The following is a 27,545-nucleotide window of genomic DNA, read 5'->3' on the forward strand; positions in this document are numbered from 1 at the left end:
ATCTATTGCAGGCCATTTCGGAAGATTCACATATCTAGTCACATTATGGTTGGATACTAGGGAAGGATGGCATCTCTCCCTACCACCTAAAACTAATATAAAATTTGAGGTATACCAATCAATATTGAAAGGAAACAAGAATTGGTTTAATAAGTAAATTTCAAAGATAAAGTTACTGTGGCAAAAGTATTAAATATATAGCTACTGCATCACATTAATTTTTTGAAGTTCCCAGCATGAAAAAGATAATTTTGAAGTGGATCAGCATCATAATGTTGTCATGATACAGATGGCTTGGATCTTCCAAAGCCTACTCAGCCTGCCTGAAGCACCCTAGTCTGACCCATCTAAAGTCATTTGAACAGGAGCATACTAACCTCTATTTCTGACAAGTAATAGGCCAACCGGCCTTCTTACTATCTGGCAGTACCTGAGAAGCCAAATTTTGCCTAATCTTTTTTTTTTTTTTTCATTTCATGTTGATAGACAAAGATTATAAACTTTACTAACATATTAAAGCAAGATCTTCTAACCTTCGGGCATATGATTAGGCTTTTTTTAATATGATACAGCAGCATGCATGTTAACTATGTTCCCTCTCCCTCCCAAGACTTCTACTTCCACTTCATATGAAGTAGCAGAGTTAGACATTGTTCCTACCAAGGTTTACGATTTCGAATCGTACCGCCCGACACGGACAATACGTATCAATCCGCCCATGAACCAGTACGCGGACCGCCCGCTACCGGGCAGTCCACTCGATATAGCGGCCTGGCTGCGATGAGGCTGAGGAAGAAGCATCGAAGTAGGAAGAAGGAGAAAGTGTTCGAAGAAGAGGGAGAATCGGGAGAACCTCGGCACGAACTTGTTTCCACGCCCTTTCTCGATCCCGATCCGGTACTGCCCTCGCTCAATGATCCCGATCCAGAAGGTAACGACGAGGAGAGTCGTAAAGAGGAGGCTATGGAGGCGCGGGGATCAAAGAAGGCTATGGCTATAGCAACGGAAGAGGCGGTCTCCTTCATTTTCTCGTCTGTGACTATGCAGCCTTCTTCTTCACCGCGTTCTTCACCGAAGGTCGGAGACGTCTGCGGCCTTCAACATCTTCGTCGCCTTTTTCGCCGAATGTCGTAGATGAGGTGATGAGAAGAGGAGGTGACATCGCCAAGGCTGCATACACCTTTTTTTATATTTTTATATTATTTTTATATTTTACATATTAATTTTTATATTTTTTATTAAAAAATATTTTTTATATTTTTATATTAATTATATATATTTATTTAGGCATACCGTTCGGTATAACATACCATACCATACCGAGCAAAGCTCGATACATCAGTACGGTATGAAATTTCGAACCTTGGTTCCTACCATATGTATCTCCCACAAAAGCAATTAGAAAATTGGTTAATTGAATCAATTACAAATGAATTTCCATGAAACCAATTCACTAGCATATATTAGCAAACTTCCAAACAAAGTGAAAGCATATAGTTATACAAATCCAATATTATGACAAATATCATGATCATGTTGACTCCCAAGAAAAGGCACAAAACTTCTGAACAAACAGTAGCTTCAAAAAGCAAAGGATAAGTAATTGTATCATTCAAGAACCTTACACAAAAATGTATTCATTCAATTACAGAAACTTCCTATAAAATATTCATGACAGATCAATTTCACAACAAGTTTGATAATAATCTGCTTTCAAAGGGAATTCATTACATTGCAAAAACACACAGACATAAAAGTGAACATCAACATATAGAAGGTTTACTATAAAAATCCACAAAGATGGAGAAGCCAAAAGAACAAACATTTGTATTCATTATATTTGTAATATGTCACATTGTTTTTTACTTTTTCTTATAATAAGCATCCCTATATACACACACACACACACACAACAAGCAAACAAACATGACAAAGACTTCTTCCAAGGATTATTTATAACAAAATGTGCTGCTAATTAGTTACACATCACAGATTTTTACTGCTTGAGAACGAAAAGACCAAATAGAACTACAATACATACTTTCATTGACGGGATCCATTTGTCAAGGAGTACTGTTATAAATGATTAGGATTGATGTGCCTATTGCCATTGTCAGCTTGAGCCAAACCGTACCATGTTAATTCATGCTAGAGGCACTGATACAAGGGTAGGCTTTTTTTTAATCTATGTCAGCGGCAAGGGCATGCCAACCAGCACAACACAAAATTGTGATCTGCCAAAAACATTTTGGTATACTTTCATGCCCAGAAGTGGCAATATTTAGGTGTTCAAGTTGTTTAAAATTCAAAAAACTAACTCATCACTCTAAGAGGGGATGACAGAAAACAAAATTACCAAAAGAATTTCTTACTAAAAAAGTGCACATACAGAATATATATTTGTCAAAGAAACCACTAAGAGCAAAATATAAACAGTAAAAAAATATATTGTAATATGTGGACAACTGGTACAAGAAAAAAGAAAAAAAATCAGTAAAAACATTGTAGAAACATTCTGATACCATTTACCTGTACAAAGGGAAAAAGAAATATCTTACCTGAGCAGGCGGTCTATTTGGAATACTTCTACAAAAAGTTAATAGGAAATCAGTGACCACAATATAAAGTAAATATGTACTCAAAAAATTAGTAGGAGGCTCAGAGTTGCAACCTTTTCATTTGGGATGAGACTAGATTTTTCACAAAAGCTTCTGGAAAACTCTCAAAACGTTTGTGAAACATATCGAGAGACCGTATCTGTCATGTTGCCAAAAATACCATTATCATAAGCAAGTTAAAGTCCAATGCATGTATGGTGATATTTCTGAGACAAGAATCACTAAAATGAAAGAATACCTCACCAAGGCGACCTAATGCACCCAATAAACCACCAACAAGAGCAGACAACAAGGTGTACCATATATGGATGTCCATTAGATAAATCTAGAAGTCATTAAAATGATTTTATTATAGCAAGGAAAAGAGAAATTCAACTACATATTCAGAAGGCTAAACAAATATGCATCCCAACAAAGCAGATAGAAACCCACAGCAAAGACAGGCGCCCAAAGACTAAGGACAGTCAGAGCATTCCTATTACCTGAATGGATACAACAACAAAAACAAAAACAATTAGCAATGTGTTATGCCATCATTTGCAATTGTGCAAATGATGTTGTCAGGTCAATAGACAGAAAACACAAGCAAGGACTTCCATGTCAATCGGCACTAATTGGCAGGAATGGCATGGAATGTAAAAGTATATTGTTAAGATAAAAGCATCGGAAGAGATAGTTGAAGTGGCAGCATACATCGGTATTGCCATTATACCACATGCCAGTATAAGGGTATAGGGTCAAATCAAGCCATGTTAATTGATATGGCCAGCATGTACTGGTTCTTGATTCCTTGAACAATTATGCATGTAGTCAATTACTTATCAGACATCACATGCTGTAAGACATAAGTGCCAAATTAAACAGCAAACTTTAAGCATATTATGATTTTGGTACCAACTGTATCATTTACCATCCAGGACAATTTTGGATCCAAGTCAGAGGTGGTGAGAAAAACATATTTAACAGCCAGGCCTCGTATGGTCTGAGAAATGGTTTGCAGTTTGCATCAACAAAAATTAAAGATCAAACAAAGGATTCTAGATGATTTATAATTTAAAGGTCCTGATTGTTCATTGTAAAAATGCATTGATACAAAAAGAAAGAAGATAAATATTCATACTATTCAGAGTTCAAGAATCCATCAAACCAATTGGTCAAAGTGGTAATTTTTTATCATTTGGGATATTACATCCTATTTTGTTTTCTTTTAAAAGGTCATAATGATGTGATTAGGATTAATGTCCATAGTAATTGGCTGTCAACAATCCAAATAGTTAGGTTTTTTATGAGATGAGATTTTCATGTCTTTCATGACCTTAAAGCATCGAGCATAATTCACTATGCAAATCTAGGTTTGTTTCATATCTCAATACTCATAGAACGTCATATGGAATGATTAGGACTAAACTATTAGCATAATTGTGATTATACCTTTTAAAAATGTAATTCATAGATTTCATTTTTTGCATTTTTTTGAAGCTTATGGAAGTTGTTGAACACTTTCTGCGAGCATAACAGATTTTAATCAATGAATAGATACTCCTTTAAATGGCCAGTTGAATCTCCTATTTTGTGTCATTATTCAAGTTATTAAGCTTGGTTGTGTTCTTTACCACCCTCTTAAACCTTCATGACTCTATTATTTCTATTATATTTCATGCTTGCGATACTAGGTTATGCAAATCCTCCAAGCCATTGTTATGTATAGGATTATGTATAATCTCTTATATCTTGAACACAGTCATCTATAAGCACGACAGAAACACAAATTCCTTCCTAGTTTTGTTTTAATTTCTCTGATTTTTCAAGTTTTAGATGCAACAGAGTGGTTATAATGTTATACATCAAATGTAGTAATAAGCTCTTGTTTCCCTATTTCAGATAGATGAAACCTAAAATCATGCAGGCCAAACAAAATTGCATATCTTAGGGGCTTTAAGCCTCATCTTCACCAATAAAAATGGGTGTTCTTCTCACGCACATATCCAACCTACAATGCACACTCCTTAAAACCAAATGAGAATGACTTATCTGGCTCAAATTGGTGAGAAACTATAACAATATGACAGTATTTCTTTTAGTGAGAAACATCTTACAAATTTTATCATCTATAAACAACTGAGAAAGTGAGAAAGGCAACACACATGATAATCTTCAGGCAGTAAACTAACCCTTTGACACAAGATCATGCCAGGAGTACTGCAAACCATTCAGTTCAACAATTACTTTTGTTGGATCAACCAACGGCTTAATCTGAAAATTTGAGTAAAGTTGGAAGACATTGTCAAGAGAAAAAGGAAGATACACAAGAAAATAAAATTCTTTAAAACAATAAAACTCGTTCATACTAACAACAAAAATAAATGGATAGGAATCTGCTTGCCTGGAGATAGTAAGCAAACAAAAACTTGCAGGTAAGTATGACCATCCAGTAAAACACATACCTGATGCAATCACGAGGAGAAACTTTAAGAGAGAAATAAAGAAAAAGAGAAGAGACAAAATTAAATAACTACAAAAGCAGTAATCACAATTCACAAACATAAGAACAAGAATCATCTTCAAAAAAATTTCTTAAACCAATTTCATTTGTTTTTCCTAACTAACAAATTTCATTAGACCCTAAAAACTGCTGAGCATTTATACTTGTTCATGAAGCCTAAATTGCCTCACTGGTAAATTATTGATGTGTCAAATCAGCTCAACCTAGTAAACAATAAACTACTATGCTACGAAGAAAATATGTACATACCGGGCATAACTACTTGTCTTCTCAAAAAGACCACGCCCAACAAAATATCGTTCCTGAAAATTAACAATTCAAATAAATGCACGCATATAAAGATTCATCTTCAGGATTGAAAAATAAATGATCATATTGGAAAGAAACAAAATAAAATTACTTCATAAATCCATTTGAAGAATTGGAAGAAAGGCCACCGGTCAGACATATCCGAGAGAGTATGGCAAGCTGGAATCTTGACTAATGCCGCAAACGTCAGACGAATAACCACATAAACACCCAAAATAAGGGTATATATGCGGAAATAGGTTGAATCTGAGTTCCTATTATTTCTTTCATCCAAAACCTTCCTGAACTCAGATTTAGAAAATCAAAAAAGTATGAGCAAGTTTTTGCCCGTTGGTGTTAACAAACTTCATTTGTTTGCAGCACTAAATTCACATAACTTACAAATAAAGATATGTCAAAATTGTAGAACTGCAGCCAAACCAAATAAATCTTATAATCAATCTTGAGATAGCAAAGCCTCTGGTTGTACTATAGGCCCCAAACATGAGTAGGACATCCAGACAGCCTACAAGCAAAATGAGGAATTGCAAAAGTGTTTTAAAAAAAAATCAAACATTAAGAAACAACATAACACAAATAACTAAAACACAAGCACTTGCTAAAATTAAACTTTAAGGAAAAATGTTGGAAGATAAGAGAAACCACATAAATTTGGTATATAAAGAGTTACATACTCTCAATGAAGTGCAAGATAAAAAAAGCCGGTCCTACACTAAGTACTACTTTGAAGGTATTCAAGTTAATGTGCCCATCGTAGAAAGCAATAATTGTCAATGCCTGCATTAAATGATAGAACAAACAGGATTAAATTATTATACAGATTCTTAAAAAAATTTAAATGCAACCACTCGAGGAATCCCTTGCTCTCAAACCTGGAACATCAGGAAAAGGAAAATCCAAAGCCGGTGAAAGCTCCGATACAAATGCAAAAAGGTACGGTGCTCAACGAACCCAGTTTTCCCGGTCTGTCAGAAGCAAAGAAAACAACAAATGATTACATTGCAAAAGGATTACAGAATGCTGAAATATAAAAATAATGTAGTACAGAGATATTGACAATAATCTTCAAGTAGAAAAAGATATGAGTTATAAAGATAATATAATAAACAAAAATGCTGGAGCTTAGCAAACTGCATACTGTCATCTAAGCCATAGATATAATGCATTTTTTATCATATGCAACAAACACTAAGACAAACAAGACATATTGTGTATAATTCCTAGGTCCATATGAAGCTATATCTAGTGGATAAATGACTAGCTAATGAGGATGTGTTTCAACACATAACTCATCATAACCTTCAGAAATTGCCCATGAAATTACATTGACAAGGTGACAACAGTCTGATAACCCACTGGGGAATATAAAGGTTAGAAGCTACCACATCAACAATCAAGACTGCCACTATAACCAATCAAGACTTTATCATATTTTTAAAGAAAAAATAAAGGCATTAAACAAGAAACAATATAAATAAAAAAAGAGTGCCATAAGAGACATTAGTTAAAGATTCTTAAATTCACACCTTTCATAAGAGAATTATCCTGATAAAATCCCACAGCTGATAACATAATATCGACAGAGCAGACAAAGATGGCATCAACCTTTATGAACAATTTAATTGAAAACCTACTATAGACCTTACAATCTCAAATACATTATGGAACTTTTAAATCATGAAGAAGTTTCTCATGCTATTCCTTGCATATATCAGTGATTTAAAAAGCGCTAGGCGCCAAAAGGCGCCAAGGTCCAAAAACGCCCGAGGCGCTAGGCGCTCGCCCGAGCGAAGCGAGGCGCTAAAATATAAAAATATAAAATATAATTAATAAATATAATTATTTAAAATTTTAAATAAAAATATAAAAATATATAATATAATTAATAAATATAATCACATTAACAGTATAAACCTGCTGACGGAGAAACGAGGAAGCAGCGGCGAGCGGCGGCGGTAGCAGTGGCGGCAGCGGCAGCAGCAGCGGTGAGCGGCGGCGGCGAGCGGCGGTAGCAGTGGCGGCAGCGGCAGCAGCAGCGGTGAGCGGCGGCAGCGGCGAGCGGCGGCAGCGGGAAAGGGAGTGGAAGGCGCGAGCAGCGGGAGGCCTCGAGGGAGGCGCGAGCAGCGGGAAGGCTCGCGGGAGGGCTCGCAGGAGGCGAGAGGGCTCGCGGGAGGCGCGAGCAGCGGGAGGGCTCGCGGGAGGCGCGAGCAGCGGGAGGGCTCGAGGGAGGCGCGAGCAGCGGGAAGGCTCGCGGGAGGGCTCGCAGGAGACGCGAGCAGCGAGAGGGCTCGCGGGAGGCGCGAGCAGCAGGAGGGCTCGCAGGAGGCGCGAGCAGTGAGAGGGCTCGCGGGAGGCGCGAGCATCGGGAAGGCTCGCGGGAGGCGCGAGCAGCGACAGCGGCGAGCAGCGGCAGCGAGCGACGAGATCGCGATCGGGATCGGCAGCGACAGCAGGTTAGGGTTGGGGTTATATCGATTTAGTTGGTTCGATTGAACCAACTAACAACCGAACCAGGACCGAACCAGACCTAAAATTCTGGTTCGGTTTACCTAGGCGCTCGCCCGAAGCGCCCAGCGCCTGGGCTCGGGCGAGCGCCCAGGCGGCGCCTGATTGAAGCGCGCCGCCTGGGACATTAGCGAGGCGCTCGGGCCTCGCCTCGCCTCGCCCGAGCGCCTAGGCGAGCGCCCGAGCGCCTTTTGCAATCACTGGCATATATAACATCAAGAAGCAGAGAATTTATTATGTGCATCAGCAAAACAACTTTCACCATGTAACACCCATCGACTCAGTCTACTCACAAGAATAAAAGACTGGAAGGCAACCACAGACTTAATATACAACAAAATTCACAAAAAGCAGACCAGGAAGATGAAAAAACAAGATTCATAGATAAAGCTTATAAACAGATTTACAAAATAGCACAGTCGCTAAAAGCAAGCACATAAATAAATGATATAAAAGCTGCATTCAGCTAAAACAAAGGTATACAGACATACAATATCAGAAAAATGGTTTGGAAAATAGGACATAAACAAGATATACGGTGAGATCCAAGGAAGCACACATAGCTACTTGAACAACAAGTGTAGCACTTTAAGCAAATCAAGAGCACAGAACTTGTTTAGTAGAAAGTATATACTTCAAATACTTAGGCAACTGAACAGGAATACAATCATGGGAAGCAAAGGCCTAACAGTTAGAAATTAAATCATGGCGAACAAGTTTAAACATGAATCCAATAGAATTTTCTGAAAAGTGAAAACAATGAAGACTCCTGAATATTATAAGAACCAAATGGCAAAAATATTTCTATTGCCTACATAAGGCAAATAGCAATGCAAATGAAATGAACAAATTTGAGAACCAAGATCCAATTACAGCCTAAGTTTATATCCAATTTGAGAACCAGATAAAACGCAGAAAGAAGCCGGTTCTATCATGACTTGAGATACATCTAATTTAATACTATTCTGCTAGATACCCACAATCTACAGATATTGAATGCGATAAGAAAGAATAGCATTTAGGGTTTACCCTCTTCCACTTCTTTGGCTTGAGGAGAAATGAAGACTCATCTTTTAGTGGCCATTTTAACTCCAAGCAAGAAGGAGACCTACAGGTTCAGCATAAATAAAAACACCACCAACGAATAATGATTGATAGAATCAAATAAACAACAAGAAAGAAAGAAAACCAGAAATATTCATTAAAATCATCATAATTCCGCCAAGCAGAGTGCGCAGCTTTTCCATTATTGTTGCTAGCAGCTTCCTGAATATCAGTACGCACATTAGAAAACAAGACTGAAAATGTCATCAAATACTTCTGATGATTATAGATGATACAATTCAAAATTTGTTTGAAAAGACGTTTAAGGCATTGGGATGACCTTGTGTGTTGCCAGAACAAACAATAAATTAAAAAAAATTAAAAAGAGTATTTAGCCCCTCGATTTAATCATACAGTTAAGCCTCTCAATTATGACAGGCAAACAGCTTAGAAGGGGCGGTCTAAATAAAGCATAGAATGTAGTCAAACCTTGTCATCGTCATAATAATTACTCAGTATACTGGAATGAGAATTTTAACAAGTTCAAGAACCAGTTATCCCATCTCATTATGTTATTATCCAATTTAACCCCTTTCTGCTCCTCCTTATATCAACTAACAGCTTCAAGTTCTTTGGTTCTATACCTCGCTGTATAAATTTGTGTATATTCCTAGTCAATCTAATTAAGGTATGCTGAATGATGGCATGAATATATATTTGTGCTGCATCAAGGTGTTAACATATGAATGTATCTAAAGAATGGTTACCAAGCAAGTGATCACGAAGCTTGCTACATAATCAGTTTATAAAAACTAAGTTTAATCAGAACAATAAATTTGATATTTCTTTATTCAAAAAGCAGGTCTGGTTCAGCATTAAAATTGTTAACAGCCTACAGAAACCTACTAATCATTAGTTCAAAACTTCAAATAACAAATCAGCATCTAGAAACACAAGAATATGCCTACCAACATAACTTCCCAGACCGTGGTCGTAAATGCTTATTGTACTAGTCACCATATATTTATGCACATATGTTTCAATCAAGTATTTTAGGAATTTACATATTCTTATTATTAGTACCAATCTCCAGGTGGATAATCTTAAACATAATAGGTAGCACATGAAATCTACACCTTCACAATTGCTGAAAACTAAAATTTAATATTATTGCCATTACAGTTAAAGTTCACAGAAAACAAAGATTCATTTATAGAGCAAGGACAAACATGTCACTTTGCCAAATCTATGCATGCAATACTCCCCTGTTATGATGCTCATTACCACGCAGCACACATGGCTATACAGTTAATGACTACCACAAAGAAACAAAAGCACATAGGGATTACTATAAAATTCCAAATAAGAACAATTTATAATTTCACTTCACCTTATGGAACAAACAAACAGGAATGAGGTGAATGAATCCTTTTCTTCATGGCAATGATTCATGTTCAAACAGAATTGCATAAACCAGAACTAGGAAGAAGCTCAAATAACACGCGGTTCATGAATCTCTTGCCATGTGAAAAGCATGTAAAATTAAACAAACAGTTCAAACTACGAAGCTCAAAGGCCAATCAAACAAAATTTGCAAATAAATCAAAGTTGAATCATTAACTGAAAGCAAAATTTCAAGGTGTATTTCCCAATTTAAAATTCAGAAGTAAATAGGTAAACATTGCAGCATTTGTGACATAATTTAAAAATGCATAATTACTATGGGGTGTTGACCAGTAAAATCATCTTCTTTACCAGGAAACTAAAAGTGATAAATGATAGAAAACAAATAATTGACAGTTATTAGTGAACCAGATTGCTCAGGCCTCATGCAATTTGTCAGGAGGAACTCAACCCGTTAGTTTTTTACACAAGGACAAGCAGTTCAAAAATGCGCAACTGTCATGCTTGTCTTGCCACAAGTGGTAATTATTATAAAGGCCTACCATACCAGGGCAAATCCAAAATCATTCACAAAGTACAGGTCAACACTTATGTATCACATGATACATATGGAATTATTAAAAACTTCTAAATCTCAGAGCAAACACATGCCAATTAAAAACTATAGAAAAGTGCAATCTCAAATGAACAATTAAGCAACCATATTCAACAATATTAATTCAACAATTAATACAATTCAGACAGCTATACAGTAATTGACAACAATATTCAACAATTAAGCAAGTTTACAAGTGTACAGTCAAGCATGCAACAAATTATTAAACTTTGAGATCCTTCATATCTACATTTCATAAGCCAGTCAAAAAATATTGCTACTCTATAGATTCTGCTCAATCATACCACAGAAGTAAAATAAAGATTTTAAGTCACTTTAATAGGAACCCACCGCTGCCATAGTTTCATAAATAGGAAATATGACTTGCTTAAGATATGATACAGAACCATCAGCGCAAATAAAACTCTTAGGAGGAACAGCATTTTGGGAGTCTAAGATTGCATCCAAATCCTTTGCCATCTGCAAACATAAATCAAAAGTTGGCACAACATCTAAATGTGGATATAAAATAGTTAATAAGACACGCAAGAAAAAGACAACAAACACAGAAATGAAATTTTCATTTTGATCCAAAAAGTTCCTACCACTAATGTGCAGGACCAAAAATATTAAATTCTATATAATTTCTCATTGTCCCTAGGTAATACCATGAAGCACTTTCTGTAGACACAAAAGGAACTCGTCAACAAGCATAACGCCCAATCAGATGACTTAATTTTACATGCCAAATGATCAAAATAGTTAAATAAAACCTTTCAAACGAACATAATAGAAAGATAATCAAAAAGAAGTTATTTAGAACATGCCAATAGAAATGGCATCAGTAACAGAGATACAAATACATTGCTGTATATTGTAGAACATTTATTCAACATCAACAATCAGTGGTTCTTGATATAGTGAGAGCTATTTATAGATACCCTGGTTCATATCACATAAGTCATGCAAATATTAAGCAATTAGGTATACCAAAGCAAAGTACTACAAGTCCAAGATACTCACATGATGAAATATGTAGCAAATGCACTCAGGAAGAAAGCGGACATTAGCAGCCTCACCCCAGATAAGATAGTACAGAGAAACCAAGATGACCTTCCGGTTCTTATTAAGTGCTTCCAGACTGCAAAAAAGCTTGATACTAGTCGATCTCCCAGGGACAGATATTATCTTAAGCAAATCAAATTTAGACTTACCTGTTCCAAGCTATTCGCGCACCCAAGTACCTGCACCACTTAATATAGTTGTCTAGCACTTTGCGGAAAACTTCAGTGACAGCCTTCTCATCAACTTTCTACATTTCAAAGAAAAAAGATCCAATTTAATGCTAGGATCTGTAAAATGCTCAATCTGGTCAATATGTTTATCGACATGAAGAAATGCATAAAGCCAATTGCTGCAACCACTAATATAATCAAGAGTAAGGATGTTTGTCAGTAATAGATATATGTTAAGCACCAACCATAGTGCCAGGTTTAGAGAAAGCAAAGTCAGCAGTAAGCTCATAAAGCTTCTACACTATGAATATACAATCAATGCCCAATAGGAACCCTCATGCAGGGTGTTTTTCAAACGATGTAATATCCACCAACAATGAAGCAATTGAAATTCATGTTAGGAAATGGAAACAGAATTTTCCAGGGAAAATGCCTAGATATAAAAAGCAAAACGCAGGGATTACTTTCCAAAGCCTAGAATGACTTGTATAAACTGAAAGACAAATTAACCGGACAGAGTACAATAGCAAAGACCTCATGAGCTCTGACATTTTGAATTTTTTTGGCAACAGAAGGAAGAACTGTGAAGACAACCCTGATGCATGTCTTTTACAAGATTAGCATACACAAGGTTAAGAGTGAATCATGTGATGAGGAAAAATGTTTCTCAAAAATGGAGAAGGCACAAACACAAGATCAGAAAATCGTCAATGATGTTACAATATATGCCACAAAAATCAAGAAAATTCTTGGAACCACTTTAGTTATGTTAGTCGGGTTAAATTTAATAATTCCACATTTTCTTGTCTAATTTTACTAATTCTGACGGCTTCTAATGATGCAGAGAAGATACTATGGGAAAGAGCAATGACAAGTTACGCAAATAACCAGAGCAAGCCACATAAATTTGATTGATTCCCTCCTACATCAATCCACCTACAATAAATCAACTACACCTTACCTAAGGAGCAAAAAGTCAAAGGAATCAACAACAGAAACTCCATCAAACACTAGAATGCCAATGTCACTCTCTCTCTCTCTCTCAAACTAGTACGGCAACAATATAGCACCTATCAATCAGTGATTTTGTACCAGTATGCCAATGTCACTCTCCCTCGCTAAGGTCCAAAAACGCCCGAGGCGCTAGGCGCTCACCCAAGCGAAGAAAGACGCTAAAATATAAAAATATATAATATAATTAATAAATATAATTATTTAAATAAAAATATGTTATTAAATTAAGAAAATCAGGTACAAAATCACAATGTCACATTAATAAAAAGTCTCAAAAATCAAAACAATAAAATTTTACATCAAATCTATTGAATTACTTTGTACACTTGCCATTTATTCTGAAACCTAACAATAATTTTAAATAAATAAATAATAATAATATTAAAATCAAAATAATATATTATTAATCCAATAAATAAAAATACTATTATTAGTATACAGTTAGCAGTATACTGTTAATATACCGTTAACAGTATAATGAGAAGAGTGTGAGAAGACCGAGGCTGCTGAGGCAACAGTAGCGGTAGCAGGTGACAGCGGTAGCTCGAGTGGGAGTGGGAGTGGCGACGACAGGGGGAGCGGCGAGCGACAGCGAGAATGGGAGTGAGAGATGCAAGCGACAGCGGGAGCAACGACAGCAGCGACGAGGAGCGATTGTGGCAACGGCGAGTAGCGACAGTAGCGGCGAGCAGTGACAGTCGCAGCGGCTGCAGAGAGCAGCGACAGCGGAGAAGAAATCTCGATGGCAAAATCGCGAGTGTTGGGTTGGGGAAGTCGGAAAAATCACGAGAGGAAGCATGATATCGGTGATTTAGTTGATTCGATTGAACCAACTAAAGCACCGGAGACCAACCAGACCTAAAAATATGGTTTGGTCGCCTGGTTTAACCCAGGCGCTCGCCCAAAGCGCCCGGTGCCTGGGCTCGGGCGAGCGCCCAGGCAGCGCCTCTTTGAAGCACGCCGCCTGGAAATGAAGCGAGGCGCTCGGGCCTCACCTTGCCTCGCCCGAGCGCCTATTGTAATCACTAGTATCAATCTTCTCTATGCATTATGTGATTTATGTCCACACCTAAGTCTAATATTTTTCTTAGCTTCTAACCAAAACATCTATACAGAGCTTCCAATGTCTTCAGATTTTTCCTTAAACTATGTACAAGTTGGAAGGAAATTGTGTTAATTGTACTTGAAGTCACAATTCTAGTAACTCCAACCACTATAATGAAGCTTCTTCTTCCGTGCAAATTAGGCATACTCCCAACCATAATAGTGCAGTTAAAAGTTGCCTAGTATTCATCAAATCCAAATATTATGACTCAGATATAAGGAAAACAGACCAACGACTTTCTCCATTAAAGAAAAACTAGCTTAAGACATTTTATCTACATGAATAAATGTCAATATGACCAGATTAGAATCTCTACATGTCTAAGAGGTATATCATACAAAAATAACCATAGCTCAATTTCCTATACCTGCAATACAATCCACCAAAAGAGACCAAATGTCCTGACGAGAAGTTACAGAAATTTCTCTCTTCAAATTTTTTTAAAAAAAAAAGCAAGAATCTTCATCCACTTGAGTAAAAAAACAACATCTGCCTATGCATGTAGTCCAACAATGAAGCTCCATGAAACAGTGCCATTAAATGTTTTAGAACAAACATATACAGAAGGAACTACCAAACATTCTGATCCTCCCTTCAGCATACGTTGCTAAGAGATCTAACTAGAGCTTGTTGATAGAAAAAAAAATGGAATATTTTCTTACACCCAGATTATTCATGATCTCAAAAGAATTAATTAAACATATAAATGCTGAAAACCAATGTTTCAACAAGATAATAAATATTGCTAATTGATGGTTATCATCATTCTTTATCATTTTCTATCATTAAATCTGCAAGTGTATGTTTCCTTTGCAACAAGATAAAACAAAACCCATGAATACAAAAATAGCACAGAAAGATTGACCCAATCCAAAGGCCTCATCTGACTATACAGTTGGCAAAAGTGACGGCAAAAAATGGGTACACCTACAAATAGTCCAACCGATGATGTCAAGAGGCTCTCAGGTGCTCGCCTAGGCGCTTAGCAAGGCAAAGTGAGACTTGAACACCTCAATGGACCTTGGGCAAGGCACCTCCAACTAGATGCCGCCTAGGCAAGCGCCTTAGCTGAGGCACTGGGGTCCTAGTACTCACCTGGGGTGAGGTCAACCCAACCCAAACCCAAGATGGTCAGCATCTCAATTCTGAACCAATCTAAACCCTAGTACCACCAAGCAATGCAATTAGTCCCTCCTCAAGCCCACTCGAGACCTGTACTCCTCTCATCACTCCCTTCCCTTTCGTTTTTCTTCCCTCTTCCATTTTTCCTCCCCTACTTTCTCCACGCCCTTTGTGAATGCTCCATTATCACCATCCTTGCTTCTCTCTTCTTCATTATTCTCTACCCCTCTCCATTATGTGTGACTAGCACCCTGCTGCCTCCACCATCTTCTTTTTTCCTCTCTCTAAAGCCTTGCACCAGATATCGTTGCCCTCTCTGACTTCCTCTTTCCCCTCTTTTATCTCCTTTATCTACAGCCAAAAATAGTAGTCATCACTATCCTCCACTCCTTCCTCCAATTTATCTTCCCTTCCTCCTCCCTCTTCTTCTCTCCCGAGCTCCATGTCTTAATTAATCAATTTAACATGGCAATCCAAATTACATTTAAAGTACACGAACAACTAAAATACGCCAGAGAAATCATCAAGAAACATTAAAAGAATTCTGGATGGAAGTACAACTAAAAGATCTCTGGTATCATCATTGCATGTTCTGTGAGAAAACTACCCAAGGTGGAATATTTCTGGCAAAACAATATGAGGTTCTTGTTTTGATTGAAAATCTTATCTAAATGATTACATTTATCCTTATTATACTTTTATAGTTTTTATAAGGTATATGCCTTGTTTTGCTTAGGTGAACACTTAGGGCCATTAGAAACCTTGATGCCTTATAGTCCCTAGCACTTATAGGAACACTGCATCTATCAAAACCTTCGTTTGTGCCAAACAATCATTGGTTCATTGGGGGGATGAAACAACTTGGCGGCATGAAGTAGTGAGTTAGAACATTTTTCATAGGCATCAATAAATTTTGGCAGCTGACTAATGAATGCACAAGAAAAACGATTTACAAAACCAGTCATACACTCATATACAAAATAATTACGTAATATGTATCCAATATTCAAGAACGTAAGAAACAAACAGCAACAAATTCAACTTGTCATAACATCAGACGATAAAATTACTCACTGGTTCTGATTCAGCAGGTAAGCCTAGCCGAACTTGAGCATTTGCTAATGCAAGAATGACATTTTCTCGCTGATTGCGGATGTTATCTTTCTGTAAAACAAAAATATGTGTTTGTCATTTCACCATAGACAAAGTAACAAACACGCATATAATTGATAAGCTACAGCACCACAGAACAAGGAAAGAACTAAAAGTCTACTTGCTAACCAAAGTTAATAGCATCAGGGTGACTTCAACTCTTGCACCTTAAAATAAACAATGGGCAATATTTTGTCATTTCTACCCCTCAGATTTACTAGCATTCAGGGTCCATAGAGACAAGTTTTATGGTACATTGTTCATCATTTTACATACCAAGGTTCTAAAAAGATAGCAATTCCACAAACCTATCAGACCAATATAGTACCATTATTTCGAGTGGTACATTCATCTATAAGTTTATATCATTACATAAAAAATTTAAAAAAAAAAAAACAGTATATGTACTGAAATCAAGATATATGTTTCGATGTCGGTATTTTGGTCAGACCTATAAATACCTGTTCGCACATACTGATCCCACCAGCTTTTGAAACTTTATCTACAATAACAAGCCGTAACGTCCCAACTATTTGAAATTAACTGAACAGACTGCTATTGAATTCTGCTTTGGCAATATTCTTAATTAAACTAAGGGCAATCAAGTCTCAATTTATGCTTCAGCTAGAGTTTTCTTATGACACAACTTACACCAGATGACTCACCACATCTAAGTAGGCAATCTGCATGTATTCTTTCAACATATAACATCTTAATGGCTCCTCATCACTTTAAGTGTTTGCAAATGAAAACATTTCTTATAATATCTTTTTCAATAACTTAAAACGTCAACCTCAATATTTTTCATCACATTTACATTAGCTTTTTGTATGTTATTTTTTAATAAATCAGCACTATGATCAACGGTAAATGACTGGTCTTACAATTATTTCACAACTTTTTTTGTCTATGAAGCACATAATAATCACGAAGAACTCTCAACTTCATGTTCCTCTCCATTTTAACAAACCCATTTAACTCTGTGGACAACATCTTCGTCTCTTCTTCCATTGATTAATACATCCAATATAACTAAAACTTCAATGCACAATAACTTACATTCCATATGTCTTCAGGACACACTACAGACTTTTTTTAGCACTGCTAATTGCATTTAATATATTTAAACATAGTCCTACTTGGTCTAAAACTTTATTTTCTGAAATATGGTGTCATGAATCGAATCCAGATTTACATCCAGCAGAACTCTCTACCAGTCAAAAAATATCTTCAACAACAACATACACCATGCAGAACAATCATATGAATGGCTAGTATATCCATCCATTGCCAATGTGAAAAAAAGAGAAGAATTGGAACAGTTTATTCGGGTAACTTTGAGATCATAGAAACAACACAAACCTACAACCCTAATAATAATGGCAACACAACACTATCATTCATATTTTTTGTTGTACCGATATAACTACAGGATACTCCTTTGCCCTCTTTCTTAAAAAAGCCATCATGACAAATCTCTAGGAACCATATCATAAGGTTTTTTATGTGAATAGATGTCATGTTGAAGTATTTCTTCTTTGTATATTCTTTTCATTATATGTCTTAATGAATAAATAGTACCTATGGTCGATCTTTTCGACAAAAAAAAATAAGTTGCTTAACAAAAATACCCATCTTGTACTCCTAATATACTTCAATTACTATTTCTATAAGTTGCACACTATGGCTCATTAGGTCAATTTCTCACGATTAGAGTAACTTTTTATATTTTCCTTCTATATGTTACCATCAAAAGAGAAAATTCTTCATTCATTGGGGATCTTTTTTATTCTAAAAACTTTCTTAAATAACTAGTCCACCAAACCATGGTACACTGTAACGGTCAGCCCCATATGTACTGGGCAGTACATGTCAATCCAATGAGGAACAGTAACCCAGACCACCCCGTGCCCAAAAGAGATGCTTTTGAGCTCTATCAGAAACTCGGTTGAGCTTCTTGAGCTGGAGAAGAGATCTTCCTACTGATATTCTCCTAGTCCCTCCATCTCATATTCTTTTGAGTGTCTTGAGCTTCCAAATTCTTAACATTTTCTCTCCTACTAAAATATTTTTAAATTTGTTGAATAAGTTCGATTAACAAAGGGGACACTTCAATTTGAAGACATGAGGTAAATCCACTTAATTATAACTCGATTCATGACCATTTATGATCCCTTATGGATCATGCCTAGACTCGCAAGGAAGGAAGCTTGATTCGTGCGGATGGAGCCTTCATCCTTGCAAATCGAGGCTTCGTCCGCAAGGATGAAGGCTCGATCATATGGGTCTAGGCTCAATGAGCGCCTTGATCCTTATGGATGGGGCTTGATTCTTATAGATTGGGAGGCTCGATCTACAAGGATAAAGGCATGAATCTAGCCATTGATCTTAATGGATCTAGGCTAGTTCCGCTTGGATCTGTATAGATGTTGCCCAGATTTATGCTAGGTCCTAGATCCTTTATACACCTTCGTGGATCAAATTTTATTTGTTAAGAATTAATTATTCTTATAATTTATGAATTTGATTATGTTGATAAATCTTCATATGAGAATGACCACAAACCAACAAAACTCCAATCTGCAAGGATCAAGCCTCCATCTGCAAAGATCAAGCCTATTCTTGCATATCGAGCCTAGACCCACAAGATCAAGCTTTCATCCTCGTGGTTGAAGCTTCCATCTGCAAGGATGAGGCACCATTCATACAAATCAAGCCTCAAACCTTGTGGATCTAGGCTCAATCAATAAGGAACAAGCCATAAATAACCGTGAATCAAGTTCTAATTAAGTCATTAGTTCATAATATAATGAAGCCCCTGAATTAAGTCTTAAACAAAGATTAAGCAGGTTTACCTAATCTTGAAGAGATTCAATTGAAGCTTCTCCTTTAGCAATTAAGCTTCTTCAATAAATTGAATAGATCTCATGGCGAATATGAAAAGCTCATGAAACTCAAAAGAAAATCAATAGGAGGGACCTAGAGAATGTCAGCAGGAGGGAGATTTCTCCTCCAAGCTCAAGAAGCTCAACGTAGCTTCTAATAGAGCTCAAAAGCATCGCAATTAATTTGTTTGCCACTAACAGCTCAAAAGAGTACTAAATGGCAAAAGTCCCCAGCAAGGAAAATAAACCTGTCCGCATCCTCACTGCCTAGCATGAGGAGAACCCAGTACCTGTTTTCCCATTGCACCTATCCCACCGGTACAAAGTACCATGTATTAATTGATACCTTTGATGTTTGAAGAAATCATCATGTGACCTTGACAAGCTGAAGGACTTGAGGTGTGTGAAAAAAGAAAAGGATACATACAGAAGAATTGGATGCACAAGTGCAATAGTCAACAAGTATTTCAAGGTACTCTCAACTTCAACAACAATAACTTCAACAAGTATTTCAAGATCATATAGATAATTGAAAGGTGGCACCCATATTCCAATCACTGGACAATGACAAGATGGTTAAAAGTAAACCACCTTACAAGATCATTTTCCAGAAACTGATGGTATCAAACAAAATGCAAAAATAAAACAAAATGCAAATCATACATATAGTTTCTTACACAAGACATATTACATTGCAAATTAAGATATTATCGTGCAACCTAGCTATGCAAAAAATGAAGTTCTACCTACTTCATGTTGTTAACCCCCAGACCAAACACTCATAATAAACCAAAAAACCAAAGTCAAGTAAGAGTTTGTTGTGCACTAGACAGTAGACACATCTGCAAGACAAGACGGATATCCTTTCTCAAGTGATTAAAAAAATTCTACCAAGTGGCCAAAGAATAAGGATAAACCTGAAAGCCAAAAACGAATTCCAACAAATCAAACATATCCTGATTTTTTTGCTGAGAAACTTGAGAATCAACAGAAAACCGAGGGAATTCTGAAGGGTACCCAATTGCAGATATTGCAGCTCTAACCTGCACGAATTACAACACGATAATGAATTTAGTAGCCAGATTAATTTTCTTTTCCAACAAGGAATATGGAATATAGTGTGCACGTAAAACAGTATAAAACATATTATTGTGGGGATATCAGAGGTTTGAAACAAATTCATTGTCAAGTATCCAATAGTCTACAGCCAAACATCAGTTAAATTTCTAGTTCGTCAAGTATGCTTCATATATCAAAATCTTCATGCACCTACCTATGCAATATGACAACAGAATGGCAACATGAAGAAGAAAACAAGAAATATCAATCTATCAAAATAATAAGAAATATCAATCTATCTACTATAATTAGCAAAAACCAGTGATGAGAGAATTTTTTATGTTTTCATGTGAAAATTGAAAGAATAAGGATTTATGGGTGACAGTGGTTCCTAGGCTTTACAAGAAGCTCATCTAATTTTTCAAGCATCTACAACCACCAAAAACTGAATATAATATACAGCACACTTAAAAACATCTAATCACATTCTCTTTCTCTTATCTCTCTCTAGATTTCTTCATCTACAACCAAATCTTTCTCAAAATGAACAACAGACTCTCCTACAATCTACTACTGAAACTTAATCTCATGATCATCTCATCTGATGTCCCAACATATATATTGTACCAATGCCAGAACATCAATAGAAAAAAAAGACATGAAAACTTTGTTATCCTCTATCATGTTCAAATCTTTCCAACAAACCAAATGTATATATTCACTCTTTGAATCAGTTTCCAACTCTTTCTATCACTCTTATCTCATCAAATCCTCTGACTTTCTAGCATCTTTCTTCTTAAATGTCATATTCCACTCAGCTCAGGTATCTCATTCCTAACTCCACCATGATTGTATGGAAATTGTAAACCCAGATGTCCTTTTTTAAAAATCTGAAGGTCTTTTTTTTTATTTTTCAGTTATTAATACCAGAAGTTTACGTAACCAAAAATCCTTCTGTGGAGAAACTGATATCTCTCTCCCTTTTGAATTCGGCAAAGCCCACCATTTCAGCTTTGTACACTTCATTCTGACAAAAATCAAATTTACGAAGAACATCATACTTCCACTTCCGTTGACTCTTACGTCCCTCTTTCCACCATCTCTGTTCTTCAATTCCAATAACCTCTCTCGCCTAGCCATCTCATTTTGATTCTGAAGATTGCACTACACTGATCAAGGCGTCCACTAAATGTTGATTGTGAAGATTGCATTACATTGGGTTGAGAGAACTTCCAGCGAACTTAATCTCTATGTGCACAGGTGTAAATCCAAAACAAATTCAAGATGATGAATCATGGTTACAGTGCAACAAGAACTTTAGTTACAACTGCAAAGTGGAAAAAAAGTTGATAGCACTTCAGCGGAAAAATATATTTCATATTAAAAGCTTTTATCTATCACTTTATCAAGTGTTTGGAATATTTTACTCATTTAAATTTATGTTGTAAGAATCAAACAAGTTAAAAAAATAATATAAGTTAAACTAAAATATTTATTGGTTCCAATCCAAGAAATGATGGGCTATTTATATGGTTACTGTCTTCTAAACGTGTCTTGGTGGCTGTGACAACATTTTTGCGTGTATGATACCTATTACTAGATACATGAGTATTAACATCATTTCTTTTCTAATTCCACTTCTTCCTTGTCCATCCTTCAACTTTGAGAGGTATCACATTGGATAAATTATATGTCAACTAATAACAAAAAATTACTTGATTTTGCCTAATGGTACGCCAAACCATACCAGAGTCATGGCAGACAAGTACATATCGAGCAGTAGAGTATGGAATGCCTCAGTAGACCAACAAGAAAAAAAATTTGATGTCAATATTGATCCATATGTTCCTGTACTGCAGCATTTAAAACCATATAAATAACAGCAACCAACATGAACTATAGAGAAAATGATTAATTCACACCATCATTTCTAGCAGGTTGATCATTTATTATTAAATATTTTAAAGACTGGATAGTAATAGGAATAAAAGCTACGATCTAATAGCAACCAACATAAACTATAACAGAATAAAGCAGAAGATAATAATTAATTCACACCATCAATTCTATCCAGCTCATCATTTATGACTACAATACAGATAAGGATACTAAGACAACCATGATGTTGCATTCTAACTTTTTTCATTAGTCATTAACTTCACAAAAGAAAAACATTTCAATTAACAAAGAAAAATAGGTTGCTCTTTGTATTGATAAATCATCATGGCATAATAGTACAAGAGTATACATACTTCGGGGAAAAAACTGATAGCATTGGTTAAAGAGGGGGCATCAACAGGTACAATATTGTAGGGCATTAGTTCCCCTCCCAATGTTGCATCAGATTTCCTAATTTTTCTCACCTGAAACAATCCAAGAAAAAAGAATTACACAGCAACAAGGATAATCTAACATATAATCACCTGATAAACCAAAATAAATCTCTTAAATAATTTTCAGAACTCAGAAACAAGAAGTTCAGTGTCCAGTGATATCCTAAACAGCTTTTCCCTAACAACTGGGATCGGCTACACAAATCCTTTTCTCAAAGTTCAGATTTATTGATGGCAACATGACTAATTAATTCAAGAGACAATGTCACAGGTCAACACCAGATGAATTGGCATATCAGAGCATTTGACAAATTTGTAGTCAAAATTCAACCCCTGACATTTATGTTTTGCTATAACCTACTAGCTAACGAGGTAGCAAATTCTTAATTCTAGACAAAAATATGATAGAATGCACAAATCAACCCTTATGACATAAAAGTTTACTTGCCTCTTCCATAACAAGTCTACCAACACCATCGGAAGCTGATTCTCCAGCAAGCACCGCCAATACATCAAGTAAAGCCTTCAAAGTTGCATAAACCTTTTTCATCTGGACAGCTCTCACTCCCATCCTGTTTTTGAAGAAAATGATTAGCATGCTTCGACAAGAATCACCAAATACTGCAAAGTATACACAGTTTCTAATTAGTAAAAATTAAAACAATTAATAGTCATTCAAAAGTTTTTTGATAACTGCAGATGAACTGGTGTCAGTCATCCCAGCTACATGACACTTTTGCATATAGTAAAACTGACATTATAACAGATCGAAAAAGTAATAAAAAAAAGAGAAAAGGACTAAAGAAATTGGAGTAATAAACCATAACCTGAACACATGGATCAGAGAAGAAAGGAAAACAGAAAGTCTGATCAGTCCTTAAAGACTTATTTTATAAGATAATCAATTTCTCACATCTAAATTTATGATCCTAGAGACAGTAACATATTTCCATCACCGCAAGCAGGCAGCAAATAGGCAACTATTCTTTCCTTCTTCCTCGATAATTCATTAAACTGTTTGTGAAACACTATCTACCAGAGTTATGCCATCAAAGTTAAGATAAAGTTGATAAACGACAATTAAATTACATATTCTGGAGCTACATGTAAAATGAAAATATGGAAAGGGGATTTCAAGAAAACAACCTACTAAATTGATCATCATGGGAATGAAAGAAATAGATAAGCAGTGTCAGGACAATTTTTAAACGAGGAGAGTACATAAGCACTGGAAAAACATGCCTATTAGTTTCAAAAAAATTACTGAGCCTTTTAGAGGTTAAGGGATAACAAAATTCATACTCTGTGCTGAAGGTTCCTGATTCTCTCCATCTTTCATGCTCCTTCTGGATATCATCAACTCGATGACGCCTCTTAAACCTCACATAATACTCCCATAAGAGATCAATATCGTGTCCACGGTCAATTGCAGTTCCATCCTTTTTGGCAAGTTTTTGCTGTAATAGGTCATGTCAAATCCACAGAATTGCAGAACATGAGCAAATTAAAACTTAATGACGTTAAAATGATAGAAAATATACGTGATTGGAAAACAACCAAATAGAACAACCAAATTCCATATAGATACTATTATCTACCTTGATAACAGACATCAAACCAGTTTTGAATTGCAGGACACCTCTGCCTGCACTGCTAGGGTCCAGATTTTGTGCCATTGTATATGCCTGTTCACAAACTGAGCATAAAATGAAACATGAGCTGAGATAACAGTAATCATAATTCATAAATAATGTAGTTAGCAGAAAAAACATGAGATTCAAAAACCTCCTTCCACAAGAACAACAATGGATGTCTTGGAAATAGAGCACACAGACAGAAGGAACCATAAAGGAAATTCACCAAGCAATAACATAAACCAACGAGCAGAAAAGCACATCTCAACACTTGAAGCAATATTCCCAACTCTAGACCTTCAGAAAGTGGAAACTTGAACACAATGTATCCCAAGTGAACTGAAAATGCAGACAAATCATACCAGAAACTAAACATAGAATTATTCTGCATAGACTTCAAGAAGAATAAAATATTTATAGAACTTTCGCGTTGTTTAATTTGGAATGTTCACAACAACCCGTTTAATTAGCTTCTGAGCACACTCTGATTTAAGACATTTAGCTGTTCATTTCTTATTACTAATACATCCTTCCGCAATAAATAAGATCTAAATCAGCTAAAAGAAACAAAATATGCAAAACAGAGTCTACAAACACAATAAATAACAATGCTCATTACCCAATGAATCATGGGCCACATGTAATGAAAAATAAATAAATACAAGGTGTACAAAAGTAAAAGACAAGATAAGAGAACAGATTAAAGACAAGAGAAGACAATATATTTAAACCTCCAAACAGAAGTTCTTTTCATTGAATACAAGCAAAATTACTTTAATAACATCTACAGACTAGAGGAATGTACTCTTGGCCTAAAAGAGTTTCAGTTCCTACTAAAGTGACCTTACATCACTTATTATCAGAAACTACATGCACAGGGTAATACACCTAGAAACATCGTATGTACCTAGAAACAATAATGAAGATGATGATAGAAGTTTATCAAATCAAGAAGAAATTATTGTGTTAATAATCTTGTTAACCCAAAAGAGAAACAAAGGTAATTTTGGAAAATCCAGACCACGAACCCCTGAAACCAAAACGACCAAGGACACCAGGTGAACCCAGTTTTACTTCAGACTAGTGGCATCCCCTACTAAGGCCATCTGAATAATTGAACCAGACAATCGTCATTAACAGACAATGTCAAACATTTGGTAATTCCACAGCTGAGCTAAGGTCTCAATAACTCAATAGACCCCCTTAATATCAAGGTTCTGTGGTAACCAAACTGTACGTGACTCAAAACCTGTGGTTTCATATAAATTTAACACTGTAACTTTCCAGTCAAAACTTCATGACCACTCTCCATGAAAGGATCCTTCTATAATTTAGGAAAGAGAGAAGGACATGTGAACATCAAAGGAACAAATGAAGGGAAGGTTGATGTAACTTAAAAGTACTTAGACTACAAAGCGTAAGGAAGACCAAAGCAAATTACAAGATAGTGTAAAGAAGACAAGTTAGAAGATAGAAGACAACAACATAGCCTAAGAAGAGAATGATGTAATGTGATGAGTCCACGATCATGAAGGTATATTGTGATTTTATCCAAAACAACAAATAAAATTATCAAACATTTGTCACTGCAAAGAATAATTTTGAATGACCAGAAAAGCCTAACATACAACAACTATATGATGTTACTGGACAATATCAACAAAGACGATATCCAATATGACAAAATAGAATTTTGCTAATTATCATTACGATTCTTAAGAGCGTGTTATTTTTCAAACTTATAGAAGTTGTAGCTAAACTTTGGGAACTCAAATTTTGGGACCTTACAGGCGGGTATAATAGCCAGCTTACAGAATGTCAAGAATGGGACATGAAGATAGACAGAGTTTGGATGTTACACGACTAGTAGCACATGGTAGCCTCTGATGATATAGAGCAACCAGCTGTTTTAACGGGATCGTTGCATCTATATTCTTTAGAAAGAATTTAAACGAACCCTAGAAACAGGTTTCCAAGAACAGGTAGACAGGCTGCACAAACGCAAATCCCCACCTAAAATATTAGCACTTAAAGATTCTTATCCTAGAAAGAGAACACTCACGAATCCTGGCGACGTTGGGATCCTCATCCTCGATCTCGTTGGCGGCCTGCAGAATATGGTCGATGTTGGTGGATACGAGCGAAGGGGGAACGGCGCCGGCGATCCCCTCCGCGGGCCGGCCACCGGGACCCAGGCCGGAGGTGCGGAGCTGCTCCTTCTGCAGCGTGGCGCGCACGAGGCGCTCCCAGTTGTCGTATACCGAACGCCCCTCCCCGCGAGCGCCGCGAGAGGGGCGAGGAACCCTAGCCCGCGACATGGCGGACGACGACGAGGCGAACCCGAGGATTGCCCGCAGCAGGGACGACGGATTTGTCCTCGGATATGGATTGGCAGGAAATGAGAGCGAGCTTTAGCCGGAAATGGGGATCAAGATTTAGGGTTTGGGGGACAAAGGAGAGGAACGCGGATCTCGGCGACAAATGCGAGAAATGGGTCGGTCTCTCGAAGGTTTGAATTAAAAAAACAATTTATACAAAAAAGAAAAGGTGTCTTCACCATTAAAAGATTCTAAGTGTGGTGATGCCTTGACTGGCTTTGGTTCCACGTTGGGCTCCACCTGGTCTCCCGATAGGCATGGGAGGCTGTGGAGTTCTCTTTCCAATAATAACACGGGTATTAAACGGGTGCTTACGAACTGATCGGCACCCACAGGGCAGAAAACCGCGTGGGACCCGAGTGCGTGAGATTATAGGAACGTCGAAGGCTCCTCTTTATATTTTTATTTTTCTTTTTTTCTTTTTGTTCAGTGGGAGGGAACTGCTACTGCATGCATGCTTAAGCCGGCCGTTAGCTAAAATTCTCAACGGCTCCATCTACACACGTTAACTCATGCACGTGATATAACATAATTAGTACCACTTTTTTAGTTTTTGATGATTATCAAAATATAAAATTTACTAAATAAATACTACAATCGAGTGTAATTTAGTTAAATTTCTACCATAACTTAATCAACTTCTACTAAAC

At 36.5% G+C, this 27,545-nt stretch overlaps 1 protein-coding gene across 1 annotated transcript in view; it reads right to left on the minus strand.

Annotated features, from left to right (window-relative positions):
- The window catches only part of LOC103972167 (callose synthase 10), a 61,099-nt gene extending 34,087 nt beyond the window's left edge, over positions 1-27,012 (minus strand). Inside the window, exons 1-23 of the mRNA XM_009386389.3 lie at positions 26,580-27,012; positions 24,482-24,579; positions 24,186-24,340; positions 23,332-23,455; positions 22,803-22,913; positions 20,409-20,534; positions 16,529-16,618; positions 12,193-12,290; positions 12,002-12,119; positions 11,330-11,458; positions 9,125-9,201; positions 8,965-9,043; positions 6,303-6,395; positions 6,105-6,207; positions 5,812-5,935; positions 5,522-5,711; positions 5,371-5,423; positions 5,002-5,062; positions 4,790-4,871; positions 3,051-3,100; positions 2,857-2,943; positions 2,672-2,757; positions 2,559-2,586 (exon numbers count right to left, since the gene is read on the minus strand). Coding sequence (XP_009384664.1) covers positions 2,559-2,586; positions 2,672-2,757; positions 2,857-2,943; positions 3,051-3,100; positions 4,790-4,871; positions 5,002-5,062; positions 5,371-5,423; positions 5,522-5,711; positions 5,812-5,935; positions 6,105-6,207; positions 6,303-6,395; positions 8,965-9,043; positions 9,125-9,201; positions 11,330-11,458; positions 12,002-12,119; positions 12,193-12,290; positions 16,529-16,618; positions 20,409-20,534; positions 22,803-22,913; positions 23,332-23,455; positions 24,186-24,340; positions 24,482-24,579; positions 26,580-26,835 — 2,418 coding nt within the window. The 5' untranslated portion in view covers positions 26,836-27,012. The remainder of the gene's footprint in view (positions 1-2,558; positions 2,587-2,671; positions 2,758-2,856; positions 2,944-3,050; positions 3,101-4,789; positions 4,872-5,001; positions 5,063-5,370; positions 5,424-5,521; positions 5,712-5,811; positions 5,936-6,104; positions 6,208-6,302; positions 6,396-8,964; positions 9,044-9,124; positions 9,202-11,329; positions 11,459-12,001; positions 12,120-12,192; positions 12,291-16,528; positions 16,619-20,408; positions 20,535-22,802; positions 22,914-23,331; positions 23,456-24,185; positions 24,341-24,481; positions 24,580-26,579) is intronic.
- Positions 27,013-27,545: the final 533 nt, after the last annotated feature.

This window comes from Musa acuminata, chromosome BXJ1-2 (assembly GCF_036884655.1).
Source record: "Musa acuminata AAA Group cultivar baxijiao chromosome BXJ1-2, Cavendish_Baxijiao_AAA, whole genome shotgun sequence".
In the NCBI taxonomy this organism is placed as follows: domain Eukaryota; kingdom Viridiplantae; phylum Streptophyta; class Magnoliopsida; order Zingiberales; family Musaceae; genus Musa; species Musa acuminata.